We start from the raw sequence: 21,661 nt of genomic DNA, 5'->3' as shown, positions 1-21,661 counted from the left end.
CTGCAGTGTTGTACAAAGATCCATTTTTAATGGGATCCCCGTAGAGTAATTAAGATTCCAGGAGAAAAAAAATGAAGTCATGTGGAAGTAGCATCACAACTGACAACAGATCAGCTTTACAATCTGCAACTGGCTGGAGTCGGTAAAGGCCTGTCTTTGAGCTCCATGGTGTATGTGTTTGGCAACAGAGAGAGCAGGAGGAGAAAATGCCTAAAGTCACTGCTGTCACACTATAACAGACTGTAAAAGCACATTGTGTGTCTACGTGTGTGTGTGTGTGTGTGTGCGCGCGTGCGCGTGTGTGTGTGCGCGTGTGTGTGAGACAACTCGTCTGACAAAAATAGGTGGTTTGAGCTGAGAATAGCTCCACTGCCCTCCAGTTGGCACCCTGGCGACTTTTTCTGACACCCCATGCCTCAGCAAATCCATCAACACCCATTTTCGGTGTCCCTCACGGTCATCCAAGTGTCACCAGTGTACATGTAACTAAACACACACCCTTATCAGGAATTCAGACTGACATCTAAACCTCTTCCATTGTTGTTTTGCCCAATGGCTTGAAAGATGCTATGAAGAGCACACTCAACTCAAAGAGTGGAAATACTGTGTTTTGACTTTTGTCATAGCAACACATTCATCTTTTTCTCAAAGTCACAAGTGGCAGTTATCCCATCAGTACTCTGACACTTTTTCCCCTCACATTTGACGGCAATTAATAATCTGGTTTCTCAGATTTTGTTCTAGACTTAAGGGACCGTTATGGTGTTTATGGTAATTCCTGATAGCTGAGGTAAGAGCCTGGAGACTGTTGGCAGGAATACGTTTCCATGAAGTTTTATTTTTCTGCGCAACAGAACTGAACGTAGGTATGTGACAGTAATTCAGTTTAGCAGCTTTAAAGAGCGAGCGTGTCTGTTTGAGAAAGAGAAGGGAGCGCAGATGCACTTTGCTGCAGCCGCTGTGGGGTTTAAACGGACTGATTGCAGCTCTCATTACCACATGTTTGTTTTCAGCTCTGCCGACACCTGTTAGACGTGACAGAGGTGAGTTTTAGTTTCTGCCGGTTAAAGTTGAAGAGCCAGAGGCCTCTCTGTGTGTTTGTTTGCGCACCGCTTGCAGTTTTGATTGCATAAGACACACAAACACCAGGCAGTATGAAAAGTTTTCTTCCCCTCTTTCTTCTGCTGTTGACTCAGAGGTGAGTCTAAGCCTTCATGAAGCCTCTGTTTGCATTTCATTTGGGGCTCTACTACAGCCTTTCATTTAGGCAGTGACTTTCCCAGGCCGACCATGCAAACTGTGGGAGCAAACACGGTAACAGTGTAACAGTAATAGATGTGATCAAATCTTAAAATGCTTGCAAAGGCGTGTGCCCCGGTAAGCTCTGATGCATAAATGTGAAAAATGCGGTGTATTATTGTTGCAGTGCTTAATCACCGATGTACACCTGCTCAATCTCTTTGCTGGGTGTGGCTCAGGCAGTGTTGTGATGACAGTTCTGATAGTGACTCGCATTACTCTGTAAACATGCTGTGATTTTACGTAAAGCCAGATGGTTCAAATGAATCATTTTGATTTGATAAAAAAATAAACATCTTATACAACTTGCCAGTTTGCTTTCACTCCGTTCTCTTTCTTTTAGTCTCCGTTTTAAATTTGCTCGTGCACTGAAAGTTTGGAAGACCCACATGGACATGTTGTAGCCGCCTCCTGTCACTTGAGGGCAGTGTCAAAAATATGTGGACCAACCCGCCCTGTGGGCTACTCTTGTTGCTGTTTGCTGTGTTGTTGGTCCTTTGGTTTAGCCCCTGCTGTGGAGAAGAGATGCCAAAATATACAACAGAGTGTTAAAAATGAAAACGAATGTCCAGTCTGCCTTTTTTGTACTTTTTCCCTCTTCGTAGTTAGCCCCACTGTTGCTCCCTTGGCTGTTCAACCATCAGCATTGGAGAACATCAGTCCTGTAAGCCCACAAGCTGTTGTGGAAGTTCATCTTCACAGCCCCTGCATAGACTGAATTCCCACTCCTGCTTTTCTCCACCAAATCCAAGCTGTTTAACACCTGCACTGCTGCCCTGAACTTTTCTCTGTATAACTGAGCAGAGTTTTATGTCAAAATGAAAATCTCCAAGCCAGTTGGATTGAATATTAAAGAGTATTTACTGAAGCAGCTCCCCAGAGCAAAGGCTGCGTGATGTCCGATTGTGAGAATGGAGAGGGTATTTGTCCGGGAAATTCTCTGCAAGCCATGTGTGTTGCCTGCCGAACACACTCTCACCTAAACTGAACTCTGTGTTTCCAGCATTGTTGCAGACCGTCTCCTGCTGTGTGCTGCATGTGAGAAAGTGCGACTCAGGACCGTGTCCTAACTTGATTCTTGCCACATTTTCTTCACCTTATTTCTCACTTTTAGCAACAATTGTAATTGTAAGACTGTTTATAACAGATTTACAACAATTAGGAAGTTGCTGTTGAATATTAAACACTTGGCTTTGTTTTGTAACAGCAATAGCAGAAATTGCAGTGCAGTTTATTTTCTAATTGTCAGTGGTTTTCACCAACTATGTGTCAGAATGTCCTGGACAGTTTTGTGCAAGAGACTTAACTGGGGCTGAAGAGAGGCAGAAACTTTGAACTGGGGTCATCAGTTCTTTGAAAGCTGGTTGGCATGCAGGGCTGTCTGTGCTTTGTTGCCTGTGCAGGGAGGAATAAATGAATGGCAAAAACCATAAACGTGTTTGTTTTAAGTTTGTTTAAAAATTTGGAGCATATTGCAGTGATAAATGAGCGCCTGCATGAAATCCCCCGCTTTTTTTTGTATCTCCTCCTCACAGGCTGTTTGGTGAAGCAGTCCAACGAGGTCTTCTTCTGTGGCACAGTGTGATGAATCCATGTTCCTCTTTGGTCGAGCTGGGTAGCGAAAGATGGTGACCATGACAGAGGCGCACTGACGCCCTCGCTCCTCTCTTTCCACATCAAGTCTGCACGAGCAACAGCAGCCATAACAATGAGCTCTCACAGTTGCCAAGGTAAGAAATAAGAAATGTAAAATTTAAACACGGCAGTTTATTTTGAATAGATTTATAGCTGCTGTGTTATGGGAAAAGTATATATTCTTTTCCTCCTTAGCACAGGTCTGGATTTTCTATTTTACTTAACTGGACAAAAGGTCCATTGTGTCCTCACTTCCCATCAAGCTCTGCTTGTGTTGGTCATGTTCAGCAAATTGATTTCACAGGCATTTATTAATTGTTGCAGTACTAAAGATTCTGTGTGACACAATGTAGCTTGCTGGCATCACCTTCTATTCTTTTGAAAAGTGTTTGGAGAAATGGTTGAGTCCCTGCCAAAAGGCTTTTCAAAGGGGTTTGCGTCAGAGGGGATTCATGTCGTCACATTACGGGGAAAACTGGCACAGGCCAAAGATATTTACTGATTTCTTTCTTGGTCTTCTTCCTCTTTTTTCTTTTTCTTAAATACGCTGCGTTATGCAAGTGATCGTTGGAGTGGGCCGTGTTTTCCTGTTTCATTTCCTTTTTATTTTGGTCATTTCTGTTCCCTGCTCATGCTCAGAATATATGACATAAATGTAACTTAGCAGTTTTGGTTTTTTTCACATAATAAATCTGAATTGATGACGTTTCTCCAGTGTTTAGTTAAAGGAAGAGTTGTATTCGTCGCATGTTTTTCATTTCATTTGGGGAGGTGGAATTTTTACGTCACAGCTAACAATCTGCTGATGGACAAATCTTTTGAAAAACAAGTGTCAGCTGTTATGAAATGAAATAAAAAATAGGTGAGGGATGATTGTGTTTGCATTAGGCCAGAGCATTCATCCAGTGCCAGACGTTCCTTCTCTTTGGGGAGCTCAGAAATTAAGCTCTCATTGCTCAGTTTCACTTCATGTTAGCAGTTCATTTTCTCCTTGTCGTCCTTCAGTTTGTGCAGTTCTGGTAAAGCCTTTTTCCACGTATGACAGATCATCATTTCCTATTTTTTCAGACCACCACTTAGAGGACTAAAGAGCCTTTTGTCTGATTTAAACTTGGGTGGCAAAGACTGGCATGTTGACATGCTACTTGGCATTTTGGAACTGGGTTTATGGCCTTGGAGGCAGAGCTAGAACACACACACAGAAAAACTCTCTTATCCCTGCAAGACCTTCCCCTTCTGTCTACCCCCCTCTCCCTGCCCTCGTCTCCTCTCTCCAGCAGCAGTAATCGGTGGCAGTCCTGGCTGAGGGGGATCTTGCGTCAATAAATCGTCATGCATAGCGACTCGCCGGCCTGGAACACAAACAGAGAGAGGGGCCGTCTGGTGCTGGAGGCCTTGTATAGCTGGTTAAAAAAGCTTTGAGACCTCTAGAGTCTAACCAGAAAAAATCCTGGATGTTTTATGCACTTGGGTCAGAGTGTATTGTGCAGTCTCAGTCTTGTTCTTGCCTCTTGGACTGGCCCCAGCCTCCTCTTCTGTGATGATATGGATGCTGCTGTTTAGTACTTATGCTTTATGTTTGCAGTCTGGACAGAATGTGTAAACAAAGCAGCCACAAACTTTGACAAAGTGAGACCAAGAAAACTCCCCGCTGGATTTTTTTCTTGCCTTGAAACCATGAAATGCTGGCGGCATCTTAACGGGTCTGCTTCATGTCCGCAAAAGCACCTTAGTCACTTTAACGTAGTAGGTGTGATGACATTCTTGACTAACATATCACTTTCAACATGACAACCACTTGCTTTAAAGTAACTGATAGTTGGAGCTCTGAAGATCGCTTTTTATGGTGTGGAGCTTCAGTGCTAATCAGCAGTGAGGCTTTAACAGCCTTTAAAAAGTTGGGGGAGATAAAATGATCGCAGCGTTGTTTAACAGACCATTCACATGGTTAAAGGTGAGGTTGTTGCTGTTGTCTTAGGCTTAGTTGTGAGTAAAATAATCACTCGGCCCCAAATTTGAGAACCAGCAGCCTTACTGATAATTACACACGTGATCATTTTGGAGACTTCCACTAACCTCATACAACAGTCACCTGTACATAATAACATTTTACATCTAACATTTCATTTCTAATTTACTGCAGACATTGGCTTAAATTGTCGAGAAGGTAGAGACGTGTTTACGTCTCCTGCTACTCTGGCTTTCTCCCACAGTGCAAAGATATGCATGGGTTGGGTTAACTGCGAATTCTAAATTGCTAATTATTTAAATCTGTAGGTGTGAACGTGAGTCCGTCTCGCTTCCTGTGACGACGTAATAAAGTGAATCAAAAGCAGACCCACACTTCCTTTCTGTGACACACACAAACACACACAAAATAAAAGAAGTGATCATAATAAAGGAATCGCACCTCCTCGGTCTTTTTTTAATTTAGACTGTTGGTTTATGGCAGATGGCTGTGAATTATTCATGTTTTTGGGATGACCACAGCCATGTGTAGATTTTATCCCAGAGATTATTCAGTATCAGGGAGGAAGGACGGCACAATAAGCGCCTCATAAATGATGCTGGAGTTGAAACCAGATAAGACTGTTTTGTTTTGTTTTCTCTACTGATCGAGGCAGTGCGTTCTTCATGATCTTAATGATTTTTTTTTTTTCCCTTGGCTCTCGTCAATTTTGTCTGGTTCTAGCATTTCAGTAGTGGTGCTAATGTCGCAGTTTTAAACTAAAAATGCAGGGTTTCATTCTGTAGTCTTTCCTGGAGGGTCTGTTTCCTGTCAGAATATGAGATACGTGTTTAGGCCTTTGGGGTCAGCTCATTCCTCTAACAAAATTTAAGCCCAAGTATTAGATTTAAAGGTAATCAAAGGCAGCTGCTCTGCAGTTTACGCTCCTGCATTTGAAATAGGAGTAATTTTTAATTCTTTCACTTGCCCTTCCTTCTCCTCTGTCACTCTAATTTCTCAGTCTGTCTCGTTTTCTCTCTGGCTCCAGGTTTTAATCAGAAATTGTAATAAAGACTCTCAGTGGGAGCTATCAAAAGCTTGCAGTGGTGGATTAGAAGAGAGTGGCTAGCCTGGGCCAGGCCACTGCAAGTGAAGTATAATCTTCAAAAAGGGAGCTTAACACCTGCCGGTCCACGCCGATGATTCCTCATTTACAGAGGCCGGTGTCGCTGTATCGGAGAAGGCTCTGGTGTTAATTGATGGTTTAAGTCTGAACGTTTTGAAAGTTGTCTAAAGATGACTGAAGTCGACAGAGTCGAGAGGCAGAGTGAATTAAGCAGGAGCTTAATCAGAGGAAGTTATCAGGGAAGTCGAACACAGAGCGAGGTGGTTCAATTCATCTGGGCTTGATTGCAGCCGTGCACAGAGCAGCTACTGCTATCTAGTAAGAGCTGGAGGAGCACAACGGTACTCTCTCCTATCCGAGCCTGATTGCTGCATTCAAATCGCGCAGCGCGGTTATTGTTCTAATTTATCCTTGGCTCTGCAGAATATTTCTCAATGGAGTGATGGATTGGAATGAGAGCTGAACCGGACTAAACAGAAGCATTTTTAGGAGAACAATGGGAGCTGCTGTGGAGAAATAAGATTACTGCTTCATGATTGTGTTCCCCTCTACAGTTTTCCAGACTATTCCATTCAAGTAGTCTCATTGTCAGATGAAACAAGCGTGCGGTGCAGCCTTCAGAAGAATTTATTAAGCATTCAGAGCTTTGCTGCTGCCGCTGCTGGAACAAGAAGCTCGGTACTGAATTGCGGTTTTGTGTTTTTTGTTATGCATAGTGTTCTTTCACGTAATTAAAGATCATTTCATAATTAGATTATTTTTAGGGCTGTTTTTGGTAGCAGTGACAATGTGGTAATGGATTTTTAACGTCCTCTCATACCCGGCCTTTTGTGTTGATTTTTTTTCTTTTCTTATTTAATCTTTCAGCAGCCGTGCTAGTAAACGAGGCTGTCCTGAAACTTAATACTTGCTGCATGTGACGTTGCTTTGTGGGGAAAAGAAATGAAATGACAGCATGAGCTGACCTTGTATGTAGTTATGGGGTTTTTCCCAGATGTCCGGTCTGGCATAAGTAGTGAAATGAAGAAAATGATTGACCTCTAAGATTAACATCTAGAAGTGAAATGCAAGAGGGCCCCATTGTCTTTAAGACCTCTGCCCAGCAGAAAGCTCTGAAAAGAATATCCGTGTACTGCTGTATTTCCCATCTGGCTGTGGGATGAAGTCCGCTGAGTTCAGCAGGGGACAGCCGAGAAGAGGGAGGTGGGTCAGGTGGGTCTCTGAGGATGTAATCCTCCTGCTTCTATGAACAAAACAAAATCAAAAGTTCCAGCAGTTACACAATCCCTTTTAGGAAGGACTCTGTGCACCCTGGATCTCTCAGGGCAGAATGAACTTTTCCAGGCATTAATCCGAGGATAAGCCCCGAGTCCCTCTAACTCTGTGTGCCACGGCGTGCTAAAAATGCATGAAATACCCCACGGAGCCGCCACGCTCGCTATGATTGGCATTCCCCTGCAGATTTGTACTTGTGGCACCAATTTGGTGGTTTGAAAAAGCAGGTCTTGCCTTGCAGGAAAGTTGCTTTAAAAATAGAAACTGCGTGTTTCAGAAACAGTTGGGTGGTTTTGCAGCGACTCAGTTCCATAGATTAAGATTAACTGATAAGCAGTCATCCACTCAGACCACAGTCTAAACACTCTTATCTCAACTCTGCCTCTTAAGGTTTTAATGCAGGTCTGATAAAACTGACATTTAACAAGGTTTCTATTTGCTTTGCTGATTAATCTCATGGATGATGAATAAACTTTTAGAAATGACTAATTCATTTAGCAGAGGAAGGTTTATTTTTAGATTGAAACGTTTATTTTAATACTAAACCGATATTTAGAGACTGTCGCTGATATTAGAATACTCTCATACTTTTGTAAACTTGTTTGTAATAGTCTTGGTTTATCTAATGGAGCTTTTATTTTATTTTTAGTGGATCAGTTATGGTTTTTTTTTTCCCCCCCAGAAATATACTCTATTACAGTTATGCATATCAAACATGGTCAAGATATGTACGAGCAATCTCAGGGAGCTAAAAGCTCGGCTTTCAGACTCTAAATGCTTGCACTGCTTTATCAGTTGCTTAAAGTCAGTCTGTCAGTAATTTTTGAGGTTATTAAATACATAAAAAGGTTTGTATTCTTAATTATAGTGTGTAGTTACATTTTCCAGCAAACATATGCATTCTCATGAGCTTGTAATTAATCTCTTAAAAATACATAGGAGTTGGGTTTGTAGTTTGTGGAAGCTATCATCTTGCCCCACCATATTTAAATGCAGTGGCTGGGACAGAGATTAATGCAAATAGTTGTGTTTTTCGTATGTAGCTAAAACTGACCACATACATGGAACACCAAAGGTGGAGGAGAAGAGAACTCGATGGCCAAAGGGCAACAACAGGTTATAAGCCAGTGGTCCCCAACCTTTTTTGCGCCACGGACCGGTTTATGCCTGACAATATTTTCACGGACCGGCCTTTAAGGTGTCGCGGATAAATACAACAAAATAAAACTAGTACCGGTACCGAAAAAAAGAAGATTTATTCATAACACACGTGAAAAGACCCAGGAAAACCAAGTTAACGATAAAAACGATAACAAAATAACGCTGAAAACCGATAGAAACCCTGAAAACCATACATTTCACACCTGAGCCTCAACTCTCGCGGCCCGGTACCAAACGACTCACGAACCGGTCCCAGTCCGAGGCCCGGGAGTTGGGGACCGCTGTTATAAGCTAACGGTGCCAGCTAGTATTATGCTCAGGTATCCTAAAAATCACACTTTAGCTCCCACAGTTTGATTACATCCTCACATCATATGAGAGTTTATTCACTTAGCATCAGAGCCCAACAATGTTACGTTCACTTTATTAAAGACAGTTTTATTAACGCTGGCTAACAGCAGCTAATGGGGACTAACAGCAGCTAACTGAGGCTAATGGCAGATAAAAGCAGCGCTTATTGACAGAAAACAGCATATTGCCATCAAAACATCACTCATCGACTTCTTTCACAAAGTTTAAATGTGGATGTTTGTCACCAGAAATTGAGAGCTGAGGTATAAAATGATCACTTCAAATGTTTTGTTTGTGAGAGACAGCCAATCAGATGAAGGTAGGGGTTAAAGGGAAGAGAAGGAGGTATATTTAGAGATTCAGGATATGACTAATAATGATTTTTGTAATGTGAATCCTGCATGGAAGAATACCAAAACTATGGAACTGGAAATGAGTGTAGCACATGCCCTTTAAATTATTTTTTTCCCCCTCTGTGTTTGTGGAACTTTTGACTGTTCTTGTCTTCTCATTGTGATACTCCCCAAACAATCTGATCCTGGTTAACATCATTTAAAGTAGCAGCCTAATCTTCAGAGTTTTGCTAGCTGACATCATTTCACGGCATCTTATTCATGATTAATTCACAGAAACCTCCTTCTCTCTCATTCCTTTCCTCTGTGAGAAGATAATGTCTCTATCAGCACCAGCCAGCAGCAGTAGGGCGTTGTGCCACGATTCTGCCATGTGACGGCTCTACTTTGAGTGGGGCCTTGGTGCTTCTAGCCTGCTCAGAAGGTCATAATGGAAACAAATTGGCCCTAAACCTTCCTGCCTGTTGCTTTTACTGAACAGTACTACAAACCAACCCATTCCAAGAGGGACTTGACATTTTTTTAAGCAGCACTACTCAACCAGTTCTCCAGTTAACTGATGAAATTCAGTCTGCAGCAAGAGATGATTCCTAATATGGCACAAGTGACTTTGTTGAGGTAGAGGAAGACGATTTCAGACGTGGAGGTTTCTGGCTTTATAACTCAGATTCATCTGGGGAAATCAGGGTTGTTTAAGTGAGTGTATTATGTTCCTCCTTCTGAACCGTGTGCTCACCAAGCCTTTTGAACTCCTACTGCTCCAATGGAGCTGCTCAGCTGCCAAGAGTCGACTCCTGTGGTTGCACTTGGCAGCTTGCATGTGTGAATGTGTGCAATCTGAAGCCTTTTTTGAGACATACTGGCTTCTTATTAAGAATTTCTTAAATAAATAGCAGGTAAGATTGCTTTTCATAAAATTTCTTCCGTATGACATTGCAATGATGTTGCTGGTCAAATTAAAAGCAAAGCTATATTTAGATATCTTGTTTCCATTGCCATTCGTGTGTGTGTGTGTGTGTGTGTGTGTGTGTGTGTGTGTGTGTGTGTTCCATCTTTTAATGTAATATAAAAAACAGATCTTTGTGGAATGGAAAGATCCTCGATTTGTGATATTTTTGTTAGCATCAAGCTGCTTGTTGGCTGCAGCGCACAAAGCCACAGTAGTGCTGCTGCATTATCTGTGTTTTGGATAAACACACTTGACATTTTGCATATCAACCACCCACTCATGTATCACTCCACATCCAAAATAGCAAGTTTATGTTTTCAGGTATATTTAGCCGCACAGAGTGAACTGAGTGAACATTAAGGCTACGTTCACACAGAGTGACCTGTGAACTTTTAAAGAGTCAGATAAAGATGAAAACGCGACCTTAGTCCGATCATTGGCGAGCTGAGGGGAAAAATGGGAGGAAGACACTTTGAAATTAGTCTGGTGTGTCACTGCTTGATTTCATATGCTATAACAGCATTTTAAAATGTATTATACTAATGATATTAAGCTGTCTTCTCTTCTCATCTTTGGTCAACTGCCACTGATTTCACTATATGAAATGAAATTATATTGGCTGTGGTTAATCTGGCTATAACTTGGAATAGAAACTAAACTCTTGGGTGCTGTCTGGTTGTGTTTTAGTGCTCTAGGTTGAGTTGATAATGATAATTCAGAAAGAACAATGGATTGGCTGATTTTTTTTTTTTTTTATTGATTTATTTGATGAAGTCCTACTTTTAAAAGCAGAACCTCATCAAGAGCAGCAATATCTTGTTCAGCATTTCTTGACCAAACAGCAGAAAGGACAAATAACGCAAAAATATTGCTCTTATGAAATATATTCCAGCAGGCGATCTTTGAAAACTTTAGCCAAGTCTTTGAGAAGCAACAACTGGCTTCCTAATGTGATAGAAGTGGGATTTTCTTTTTTTTACATAGGTTAAGACAGGAAGCCTTGGTGTCTCGGACTAGCCACAGCCCAGTTTTCATCCAAATATATTATCATAAACTCATAAGATCGTAAAACTCTGCATTATCTAGAATACCCATATCACCAGAGGCTACATGAAGCCTTTACTCTGGGGAACAAGGAAACTTCCTGAATTAATCTATGCGAGATCACCGAGTTCAGCCACACTCGTCATCAGTCAAATTGCATGTAAATGAGGTTTGTCGTCCTCCCACTTCGTAATTTACCAGATTTCTCTTACATCCATTACCACAGCGTAGCACGCTCATTTCTCCAGCTTTCAGAGGCAGCAGCCTATTAGATGAATGAAGCAGCAAGAGTCTGCTTAGACTTGGTGTTGGCTAGATAAATGAGCTAGTTGGGTAAGAAATATGACTCGCTGTGACCCGTGAGTTTGGAAGCTTGTTAACTGGAGTTAACTCCAACTATGAGAAAGATTGTAGTTTATGAAAGGTGTATTTGCTGTGAGTGTGTCTGTGTACGCATATATCGAATATAAGGACTCCTCTGCTGTAGCTCAGTGAAATGTCACTGATTGTTGAGCTCATGCTAAACTATCTCCTCTTTGTCAGGCCGACAATGCTTTTGTCTTTGTGTCTGCGTCTATCAGGCTCTCTGTCATTCTCACACGATTGCAACGGGAGCTAAAACTCTATTAATGAGCATCCGTGCAATGACAAGCCACTCGGCAAGCATTTCAATGCAGAGGAAGATGCTGACACAACATGTAATGCACACAAACACCGCTTCTTCCGTGGGAATGTTTATTTGACCTGACAAAGATGCACACTCAGAGGATTTTTTGGTGGGACTGAACAGTTGGTTAACACAGAAACTAACACTTGGACAGTGAAGACTGCTGTGGGTGTTAGAAAGTTAAATATGCAGGTGTTTTAAGGATTTTAAGAGGGTATTTCTGAGTTCTGATGCTGTGACTTGTCCTTCTTCTAAAATATTTTATTTTTGAACCATTGGAGATGTCACTTGGATGAGTGACATAATGTTTCTCCCACTGAAAACGCGGTGTTCAGATGAACAGAATCAACCTTTAGGCATTTCCTTTGTTGAGCATGGTCCAAGACAGATCTATCGAGAGCTGTGCAGAGCAGCTCATCCTTTCAAGATTGAAATATTTGACATGTAAGACATTTGAACCTAATATGAAAAGTAATTCCTCCTTTATCATTAGGCTAACCATATTCATCTAAATTCGCTCTAATGAAGTAATCACAAGTTTATGTTAGTGCAGGGTGCCTTGAGGATTATTAGTGGCAGGGCTAAAAAACAAAACAAAAAAACAGGGAAATATGCTTTTGATCTATTTATAGACCCTATTACTAGACACCAGTTATCCACCCTCCCCAGTGTTTTCCTCTCCCACAACTGTATTTTATTTGGAGAACAAAGGACATTTTGTTGGGAGCACAGATCTAATGGAGCTCTTATTCCTTTTTGTTCACACCAGAAACACACAGTAGGCTCATACCAAAACATAAACAAGCCACATCAGAGCCCAGTCCCACTGCCGTCTTCGCGGTGGTAGTTTTCCATCATAGAATTGATTTAATTGCACTGCCAGCACCTTTGAATACCGCTTTAAGGTCCAGGTGCACAGTGTTGCTCTGGTCTCACCCCGATGATGTTATGAGCTTGGTGTTATGTCTTTATAGGCGGATCAAGGCAGCCTGTTGCATTACCCAGTGAGGTGAAGCCCTGTAATAATGTTGGCAGCAATCTAAAAGCAGCCCTAGATTACAGTGCCTGAATGACATCATTACTCAGCCTTAGTTGCCGGCGAAGTGTCACTTAATGTGCTGCAGGTAAGACAGATGGCTACAAATATTTGCACACGGTGAATCATAGATTCTTAACCATTTTCTGGCTTTCATGTGTTGTTGTTGTTGTAGATATGTATATGTTTGTTTAAATATCCAAATAAAGGTCAGGGCCAGATAGACTTTAAAAGTCTTTAAAAATGTACATTTGCTCCTAGAAACTTGTGGTCATTTGGAAATCTTCTAGAGCTTCCTGATAAAATAGTTTTGGTCCTGAGCTCTTAATTAGAAGATGTAAGGCTGTACTTACTTTTTCACATGACTGCAAACTTTCTGTGAAAATTTCTTTATCATGTGACGTAGGGCTGTTCGATATAACGATATAAAAACGTCTATCGCTTCATTTTACGCTATCGTTTGTTTTGTGGTGTCGCAAAATAAACTGTTTACGGCAATATTTTTTTCACCGTTTTGATGGTCACTGTAGTGGCTATATTAATTTCTTAAAGTTGTCTCATTCTCTTATATTTAATATAACCACACTACAGACGGACAAGCGCCTGTTTTTATGCGTTGTCGTTGGCAACAACGCCGGTAAAACCATCGCGTGTCCGCTGGTTTAGTTTCCACAAACCTTTCACAATAAAGCTCAAGATCCTGTTGAGACTTTTCAAAATAAATTGAATCACATGAAAGATGCAGAGTGTTTACGGATGAGAAGCAAAAAAGAGCCGCCAGGTGCTAAAAAATAAACCTTAGACTCAAATGTTAGAACAGGCTTTTCCCCGCAGCACATTGTGTAATAAATACAAAGAAAACGGCGGGCGTCACAGCTTATGTCTAAAAATGTATAGTTTCAAGCATCGGTTAAAACACTCAACCCCAGGTACACGACGCCTAGCTGGAAACACTTCACGCAAGTCGAGCTGCCCGAGATTCACCGAATTTACAGAAAATGTTCAATTTTTGTGATTTATATCGTTATCGGGACGATAGATGTCTTATATCGGGATATGAGATTTTGGTCATATCGCACAGCCCTAATGTGACGACGCATTCGTCCTTAAAGTTGTTAGATGTGACGATTTGGTGTCCTGGATTGTGTGGCGTTGGAAATACATTTCCTAAAATGGGTTTGAACCAATAACCTTTTATCCCCTAGATGACATTCAGAGGCAATCTACTGATATTCAGGTCAGAGAAAATAGACAGCTTTCCATCTCTGCTGGCAAAGGTCAGGCTGGACACAGGCCTCCGCTATTGAAGGCCCTTTTGTTGCGACCACAACAAACAAGCAAGCCATTCTCAGCTCTGTGCTGGTGTAATTATGCTGCATAAAAACAAGTGTGACGATTTTAATTGTAATTAGAGGGGGAAAATTGGTGAAGGGACTGAGCCAATGGTAAGCAACGCATTACTGTATGTGTGCGTTAGTGTGTCGGTGTGGGTCTATTAGTATTTGAGGACATACTCCTTGTGTTTTTGCCCCGGGCAAGCACAGTCACAGGCCCTTTCATTTTTCCCTTTTATGTGAATAATGAATCCATCGCGGCTGACACTTATTGAAATGGTGCTTCAAAATCAAGCGGTCAAAGGCTGTAATTGTAGCATGTTTAGTCATACTGTGGTTAGAGCAATGACTGTGTAAAAGATGGATGACGTGACACCGCCTCCTCCCATTGTGCAAAAATGAAGCCAAAATATCCCACTTGTGGAGGCTGCCATCTTGCAAATTTGGAGCCAGAGTCTGCGCAGTAGTGACTTGAGGTGGAGCAACTGTGTAACGCTCCCGCCATCACACCCACTGGACGTGACCGCAAACACGTCCCTCTACACTTTTTACGTAGCCCGGTGGCGTGAGTTTTTTGCTGGTTTACCGCGACTGACGACTCGTTTAATTAAGGTGTCACTGTTATAAAAAAAAGAAACACAGCTTATCATCTTATAGTTCTAAAATCACTCTGTTGTTAATTCGTTCGCTAGATTAGCCGCTAGCATACGCACTGTGTTGGAGGCTTGTTGCTAGCTAGTTAGTGATGCTACACACCTGTTACTCTAATAGTCCGTGTTATTGAAGGATTCAGCACTTCTTGTGTTTTTTTTTTGTTTTGTTTTGTTTTTTTTAAATCCATTTTTAGACAGCGGTGAGATCAGCTGCACACTCCACAGAGGCCCAGAGTTACTGTTAATATCAAAAATATAACGGTGTCCTTTGAGATTTTAACATAAGACTGTGAGTGCAATGGATCTAACACTGTTTAAATCTCTACATCCTGGTAACATGGAAACTTTAAAAACATCAGCAGAACGTTTCAGTAGTGTAGTCTAATTTGTTCTTTTCATTACAGGGAGTGCAGAATTATTAGGCAAATGAGTATTTTGTCCACATCATCCTCTTCGTGCATGGTTGTTGTTCAATAATAAAATTATTCCTCAAAAATACAACTTGCCTAATAATTCTGCACTCCCTGTATAAATAGAGTCCATATTATATCAACAGCTACATTCACCCTGGAGAGAAACTAGTGAAGGAGACCATCAGGACCAAGCTGGGTTTCTGGGTCCAGAGGTTTGGAGAAACTTCTTCCCTTTCTTTCATCACAGCTGTCCTGTGCCAGAAGTTCTGTTGACCCACTGAAAGAGGCATCATTTAAGAAACAACAGGAACACTGAAGCTCATGGCATTGATCAAGCAGGACTCATGATCTTCACCAGCAGCTCCCTCACAGGGAAATCTTCAGCGCTCCTCCGTAGGCCCGCCCCAGGAGATGGATAAACCCAGCATTTCATGAACACTGTGATGGAGACCTTTGCTTTGTGTAATGTTATAAATACTCGTATACTCCCCAGAGGCTCCAGGTTTTTACATAAAGATATTATATTCAGTCCTGTAGAAAGTTATATATTTAAAAATATACGATCCTCTCTGGTTACTCTGGTATGAATAACTCTGCATCACTTTATGGTAAATAACACTATCTGCAAAAAACTGAGAAAGAACTCCAGACCACAAGTTTGTAGTTAAACATACAAGTGACGACCTTTGACCTTCATCAGGTTTTATTTGATTGTGTTAGAGAAAATTTCATATGCTCTTCATGCAGCTGAGTACATCAAGCGTTTAAAACGGAAGCTGTGCAGGTCTGAGATCAGCAGCTTTGTGAAACACCAAACTGAGGTCCTGTTAATGCTGATATATAGTGACACAGTTACATGAGTGATTAATCCTTTTGTTTTTTTGTCTTTAACTTTATCAATAAAACAGCTGCAGCTTTCACTACAGCACATGTGGTATTTTAACCTTTGCACTGTTTTCATCAGTTCATTTTGCAGTTAACATGTGAACATGTTGGATGATCTGTCTGCTGTCACTGGGTGGTGCTGAGGTCTGAATCTGAGGGCAGCTCCTGTAATCACAAAGAGAACAGAACCATCACAAACTCAAATATAAATTGTATCCCTCAAAATTGAAATAAAGCTGATTCTTCTGTCCTCACACACTCAGGATCTGAAGTTATTCTCTTACATTTTTTTCAGTATTACAGTACACTACAGTACTTTAATCCATAGTTCCTGATTAATGAGGAGTTACTGAAGTACAAGCTTTTAAAAAAATGTTACTGTCTTTACAGATGTAGCAAGAGACTGAAAACATGCTGTTGTTTGCACATATTTAGTATTCAGCTCTGCACAGGAGCTGAAGCAGGGTGCAGCCTCTTGCTTTTACAGTATAATACTTGTAATAAAAGTACAGTAACGGTAATTAGTGACTGAGTAGCCCGGGGCGTTTCTCTTGATTTCTTTAGTCAGGGTAAATTCATTCACCTGCATGGGTTAGCTAAACGAACCCTGACAGCCGAGTGCTCATTTTAGCTAGCTAAGGTCTCAGGAGCTAGCTAAGGACAGTAGTTATGGAGTAGCTTACAAACACATTTAACTTACCGAAAAAGTGCAGCGGGGGCCTCGGGTCCTTCAGTCGGGTAGTCCAGTTTAGTCAGTAGGGCTGGGCGATATATCGAGTTTTTAAAAAAATATCGATATATTTTTATACGAGATATAAGATGTGACAATATCTTTTATATCGATATAGTCTATGTTACGTTATAATTATAGTTGTGGAGCCACAAGTTTGCCTCTCTTTCGTCCGCTTTTGTCTTTCCGCAACGTTACTCGGCCTCGCCCCTCCTTCACTGAACACAACTCCCCCTCCTCCCCCATCGCTTCACCTGCAGGCAGCGACAAGATGGACACGGCAAATCTCCGTTAACGAGTTACTGCGCATGGCCCCGTGCGTGGGGCTGGACGGCGTCAACGTGTTAACGAGCTAACCACGCTAACGAGCTAACCACGCTAACGCCATGCACGGCCTGAAATCCTTTCATTTTCTCAAAAATCGACAGCGCGCCTTATGTATGAATTCTGATGTGCTTGATGGCCGCGAACCGATTTTATGTGGAACACGGCGCTCAGCAATCTGTCAAAAAATGTTTTAGTACGACTTTGGTAATTTACGGAGCTGCATCGGCTTGATGCCTTGTCGGAGCATTACGGGAGGAGCCTCGCGGAGTGATACGTACTGTGCTTCAACGTAATATTACCGTATTGTGTGTGTATAAGGACCATAAATGGCACCTGTTAAGAGACATGGTTACGAAGCGGATTTCAAACTCCAGGCTGTCAGTCACGCAGTAAAACTTGGAAATAGAGCTGCTGTGAAATCTGTCTGTCTTTGTTATTACGCTCAGCGTCTTTTAGTTTACATTTTGACTGCACAATTGTGAGCTCTTTGTTATGCACAAAAACAAAATAGTTTTCTTTTATTTATGGAGCACTTTTATTATATAATAAATGCTCATAATTTATTTTTGAGTAGTTTTTTTCATGTACATCTATGCTGTATGTTAATAAAAGTGCCCGTGTGACATCTGGGACACAGCTTTGACTAAGAACTCTCTTTTTGTTCTTACCTTATGGCTTTAAAAAAATATCTAGATATAAATCTTCTATCGCCATCCAGCTAAAAAATATCGAGATATGAATTTTGGGTCATATCGCCCAGCCCTAGCTGTCAGGTTAAAACACTCGGTCTTGTTTTCGTAACGTAAACGCTGGCCCTCCTCTCAGAGCCTACGCTCTATCTACTATTCCCGGACAGAGATACGCAAGTTTCTCCGTGACTGCAGCTGCCAGTCAAAGCTGCTATGATGACGTTTCACCCCAATTTAACATCACCGCGGTAGGAATTAGAATCAAACTTATGGGAAAGGAGACCCCTAGGACATAAATCAGCGTGATCAGAACTATTGAAAACAAAAAAAGAATCTTTGGATAAAAATTATCTGAGGAGAATAAATTTATTTTAGTCTGACCCCAGTCCCATCCGCTAACATGGAGGAGGCGGGGTTTATGACCTATACTGCAGCCACGCACCAGGGGGCGATAGAGACGTTTTGGCTTCATTTTTGGGGTGCTGTCGCGTCGTCCATCTTTTATACAGTCATTGGGTTAGAGTGAGAGTGTTCCAGAGAGGTCTTTCTACCTTTATTCAGCCAGTTGTTCATTGGTATTGGTACATTCTAACATTTCATCGTGAGCGTGTTTTCTTTCTGTCATAAAATCTGTAGTGAACTGAGGTGAACTAGTTGTTAAGTTGGTGTTGTGCATGGACACACAGGGAATAGTCAGTCATTCACTACGTTGTGTATTTTGGGACCAGATCCAGCGGTAAGGCAGCACTTTTATCAAGCGCACGTTGGCAGTACGATTGATTAAAGATGTCTGATAGCGGGAGAAAATGGAGCGCCCAGATGAGACTAGAGCCAGCTCTTGGCAATAGTGGGAAGGAAAACTCCCTTTTAGCTTAGATTCTTAACCATTTTCTGGCTTTCATGTGTTGTTGTTGTTGTTGTTGTTGTTGTTGTTGTTGTTTGTTGTTGTAGATATGTATATGTTTGTTTAAATATCCAAATAAAGGTCAGGGCCAGATAGACTTTAAAAGACTTTAAAAACGTACATTTGCTCCTAGAAACTTGTGGTCATTTGGAAATCTTCTAGAGCTTCCTGATAAAATATTTTTGGTCCTGTGCTGATTTATGTATTTGAATAGTTTGGTGGTTCGTATGAAACCTTTGTGCTGTTTGGGTTTTTTCATCAGACGTGGTGCCGTGCACGATGGCCAAACATCAACACTTTGGTCTCATCTGTTAAAACGACATAGTTCTAGAAGTCTTCTGGTTTGATCTGAGGCAACCATGCAAAACTAAGCTGTGATGCTATCGTCTTTTATTAGACAGAAGAATCTTTCTCATTGCAACAATTGCAAACAAGCTATATGTACAATTTTTTTTTCTTTTTTTAAACATCGTATTGTCATGAATTTTAACCTGCTGATTTTCTGCTTTTGCAGAGTTGATCATACGTGGTAATAACCAGTTAATAAAGTGATTTATTAGCAGCACCAGGCTGCTGCTCACACTCTTAATTAGAAGATGTAAGGCTGTACTTACTTTTTCACATGACTGCAAACTTTCTGTGAAAATTTCTTTATCATGTGACGTAGGGCTGTTCGATATAACGATATAAAAACGTCTATCACTTCATTTTACGCTATCATTTGTTTTGTGGTGTTGCAAAATAAACTGTTTACGGCAATATTTTTTTCACCGTTTTGATGGTCACTGTAGTGGCTATATTAATTTCTTAAAGTTGTCTCATTCTCTTATATTTAATATAACCACACTACAGATGGACAAGTGCCTGTTTTTATGCGTTGTCGTTAGCAACAACGCCGGTAAAACCATCGCGTGTCCGCTGGTTTAGTTTCCACAAACCTTTCACAATAAAGCTCAAGATCCTGTTGAGACTTTTCAAAATAAATTGAATCACATGAAAGATGCAGAGTGTTTACGGATGAGAAGCAAAAAAGAGCTGCCAGGTGCTAAAAAATAAACCTTAGACTCAAACGTTAGAACAGGCTTTTCCCCGCAGCACATTGTGTAATAAATACAAAGAAAACGGCGGGCGTCACAGCTTATGTCTAAAAATGTATAGTTTCAAGCATCGGTTAAAACACTTAACCCCAGGTACACGACGCCCAGCTGGAAACACTTCACGCAAGTCGAGCTGCCCGAGATTCACCGAATTTACAGAAAATGTTCAATTTTTGTGATTTATATCGTTATCGGGACGATAGATGTCTTCTATCGGGATATGAGATTTTGGTCATATCGCACAGCCCTAATGTGACGACGCATTCGTCCTTAAAGTTGTTAGATGTGACGATTTGGTGTCCTGGATTGTGTGGCGTTGGAAATACATTTCCTAAAATGGGTTTGAACCAATAACCTTTTATCCCCTAGATGACATTCAGAGGCAATCTACTAATATTCAGGTCAGAGAAAATTGCCAGCAGAGATGGAAAGCTGTCTAAGGTCAGGCTGGACACAGGCCTCCGCTATTGAAGGCCCTTTTGTTGCGACCACAACAAACAAGCAAGCCATTCTCAGCTCTGTGCTGGTGTAATTATGCTGCATAAAAACAAGCGTGACGATTTTAATTGTAATTAGAGGGGGAAAATTGGTGAAGGGACTGAGCCAACGGTAAGCAACGCATTACTGTATGTGTGCGTTAGTGTGTCGGTGTGGGTCTATTAGTATTTGAGGACATACTCCTTGTGTTTTTGCCCCGGGCAAGCACAGTCACAGGCCCTTTCATTTTTCCCTTTTATGTGAATAATGAATCCATCGCGGCTGACACTTATTGAAATGGTGCTTCAAAATCAAGCGGTCAAAGGCTGTAATTGTAGCATGTTTAGTCATACTGTGGTTAGAGTGAGAGTGTTCAGAGAGGTCTTTCTACCTTTATTCAGCCAGTTGTTCATTGGTATTGGTACATTCTAACATTTCATCGTGAGCGTGTTTTCTTTCTGTCATAAAATCTGTAGTGAACTGAGGTGAACTAGTTGTTAAGTTGGTGTCGTGCATGGACACACGGGGAATAGTCAGGCATTCACTACGTTGTGTATTTTGGGACCAGATCCAGCGGTAAGGCAGCACTTTTATCAAGCGCACGTTGGCAGTACGATTGATTAAAGATGTCTGATAGTGGGAGAAAATGGAGCGCCCAGATGAGACTAGAACCAGCTCTTGGCAATAGTGGGAAGGAAAACTCCCTTTTAGCAGGAAGAAACATTCTCCAAAACAAGGCTCGGGAGGGGCAAGCATCTGCTGCCATGTAAAGAGAAGTCAAGGGAAGTAGTCAAGGTTTATAGTTCTGGACAGATGCAGATATTTCAGTTTAGACCAAAGTAGTAAGAGAATGGCAAGGCAAGGCAAATTTATTTGTATAGCACAATTCAACAACAAGGTGATTCAAAGTGCTTTACAGAGACATTAGAAACAAAAACAAATAAAAAGCATGATTTAAAATTGATTAAAACAAACAAACTAACTAAACACACATATTTCACACCTGTTCGTGCGATCTGAACCCTTATCGTAAGGGGAGCTACCAGTCCTTCTGTGGACGAGCTACTTTCTATTTTAAATTCCCTGAATTTAAAATACTCTCTAGACCCAGTCTAGACCCAGTTGGCACATTTTCAAACCATGGAGTATATTTACTTGGTTTACGGCACAATAACACCTAATGAAATTGAAAGGAAACAAACTATCCTAAATGGCTGTGTGTGTAGTTTTCTGTCAGTATACAAAATAGACCATGAGATAGATTTAAGGTCCTACTGCATCACCTTACAATGAACATGTTCTTAAACC

At 41.3% G+C, this 21,661-nt stretch overlaps 1 protein-coding gene across 2 annotated transcripts in view; it reads left to right on the top strand.

Annotated features, from left to right (window-relative positions):
• The window catches only part of hdac4 (histone deacetylase 4), a 123,175-nt gene that overhangs the window by 10,569 nt on the left and 90,945 nt on the right, over positions 1-21,661 (top strand). For both annotated transcript variants that reach the window (XM_082508454.1, XM_082508453.1), the window contains exon 2: positions 2,835-3,029. In XM_082508454.1, coding sequence (XP_082364580.1) covers positions 3,008-3,029 — 22 coding nt within the window. In that variant the 5' untranslated portion in view covers positions 2,835-3,007. The remainder of the gene's footprint in view (positions 1-2,834; positions 3,030-21,661) is intronic.

This window comes from Aulonocara stuartgranti (genome assembly GCF_965226115.1).
Source record: "Aulonocara stuartgranti genome assembly, chromosome: 16".
Classification (NCBI taxonomy): Eukaryota; Metazoa; Chordata; class Actinopteri; order Cichliformes; family Cichlidae; genus Aulonocara; species Aulonocara stuartgranti.
This window is presented reverse-complemented; position numbering and strand designations above follow the sequence as displayed.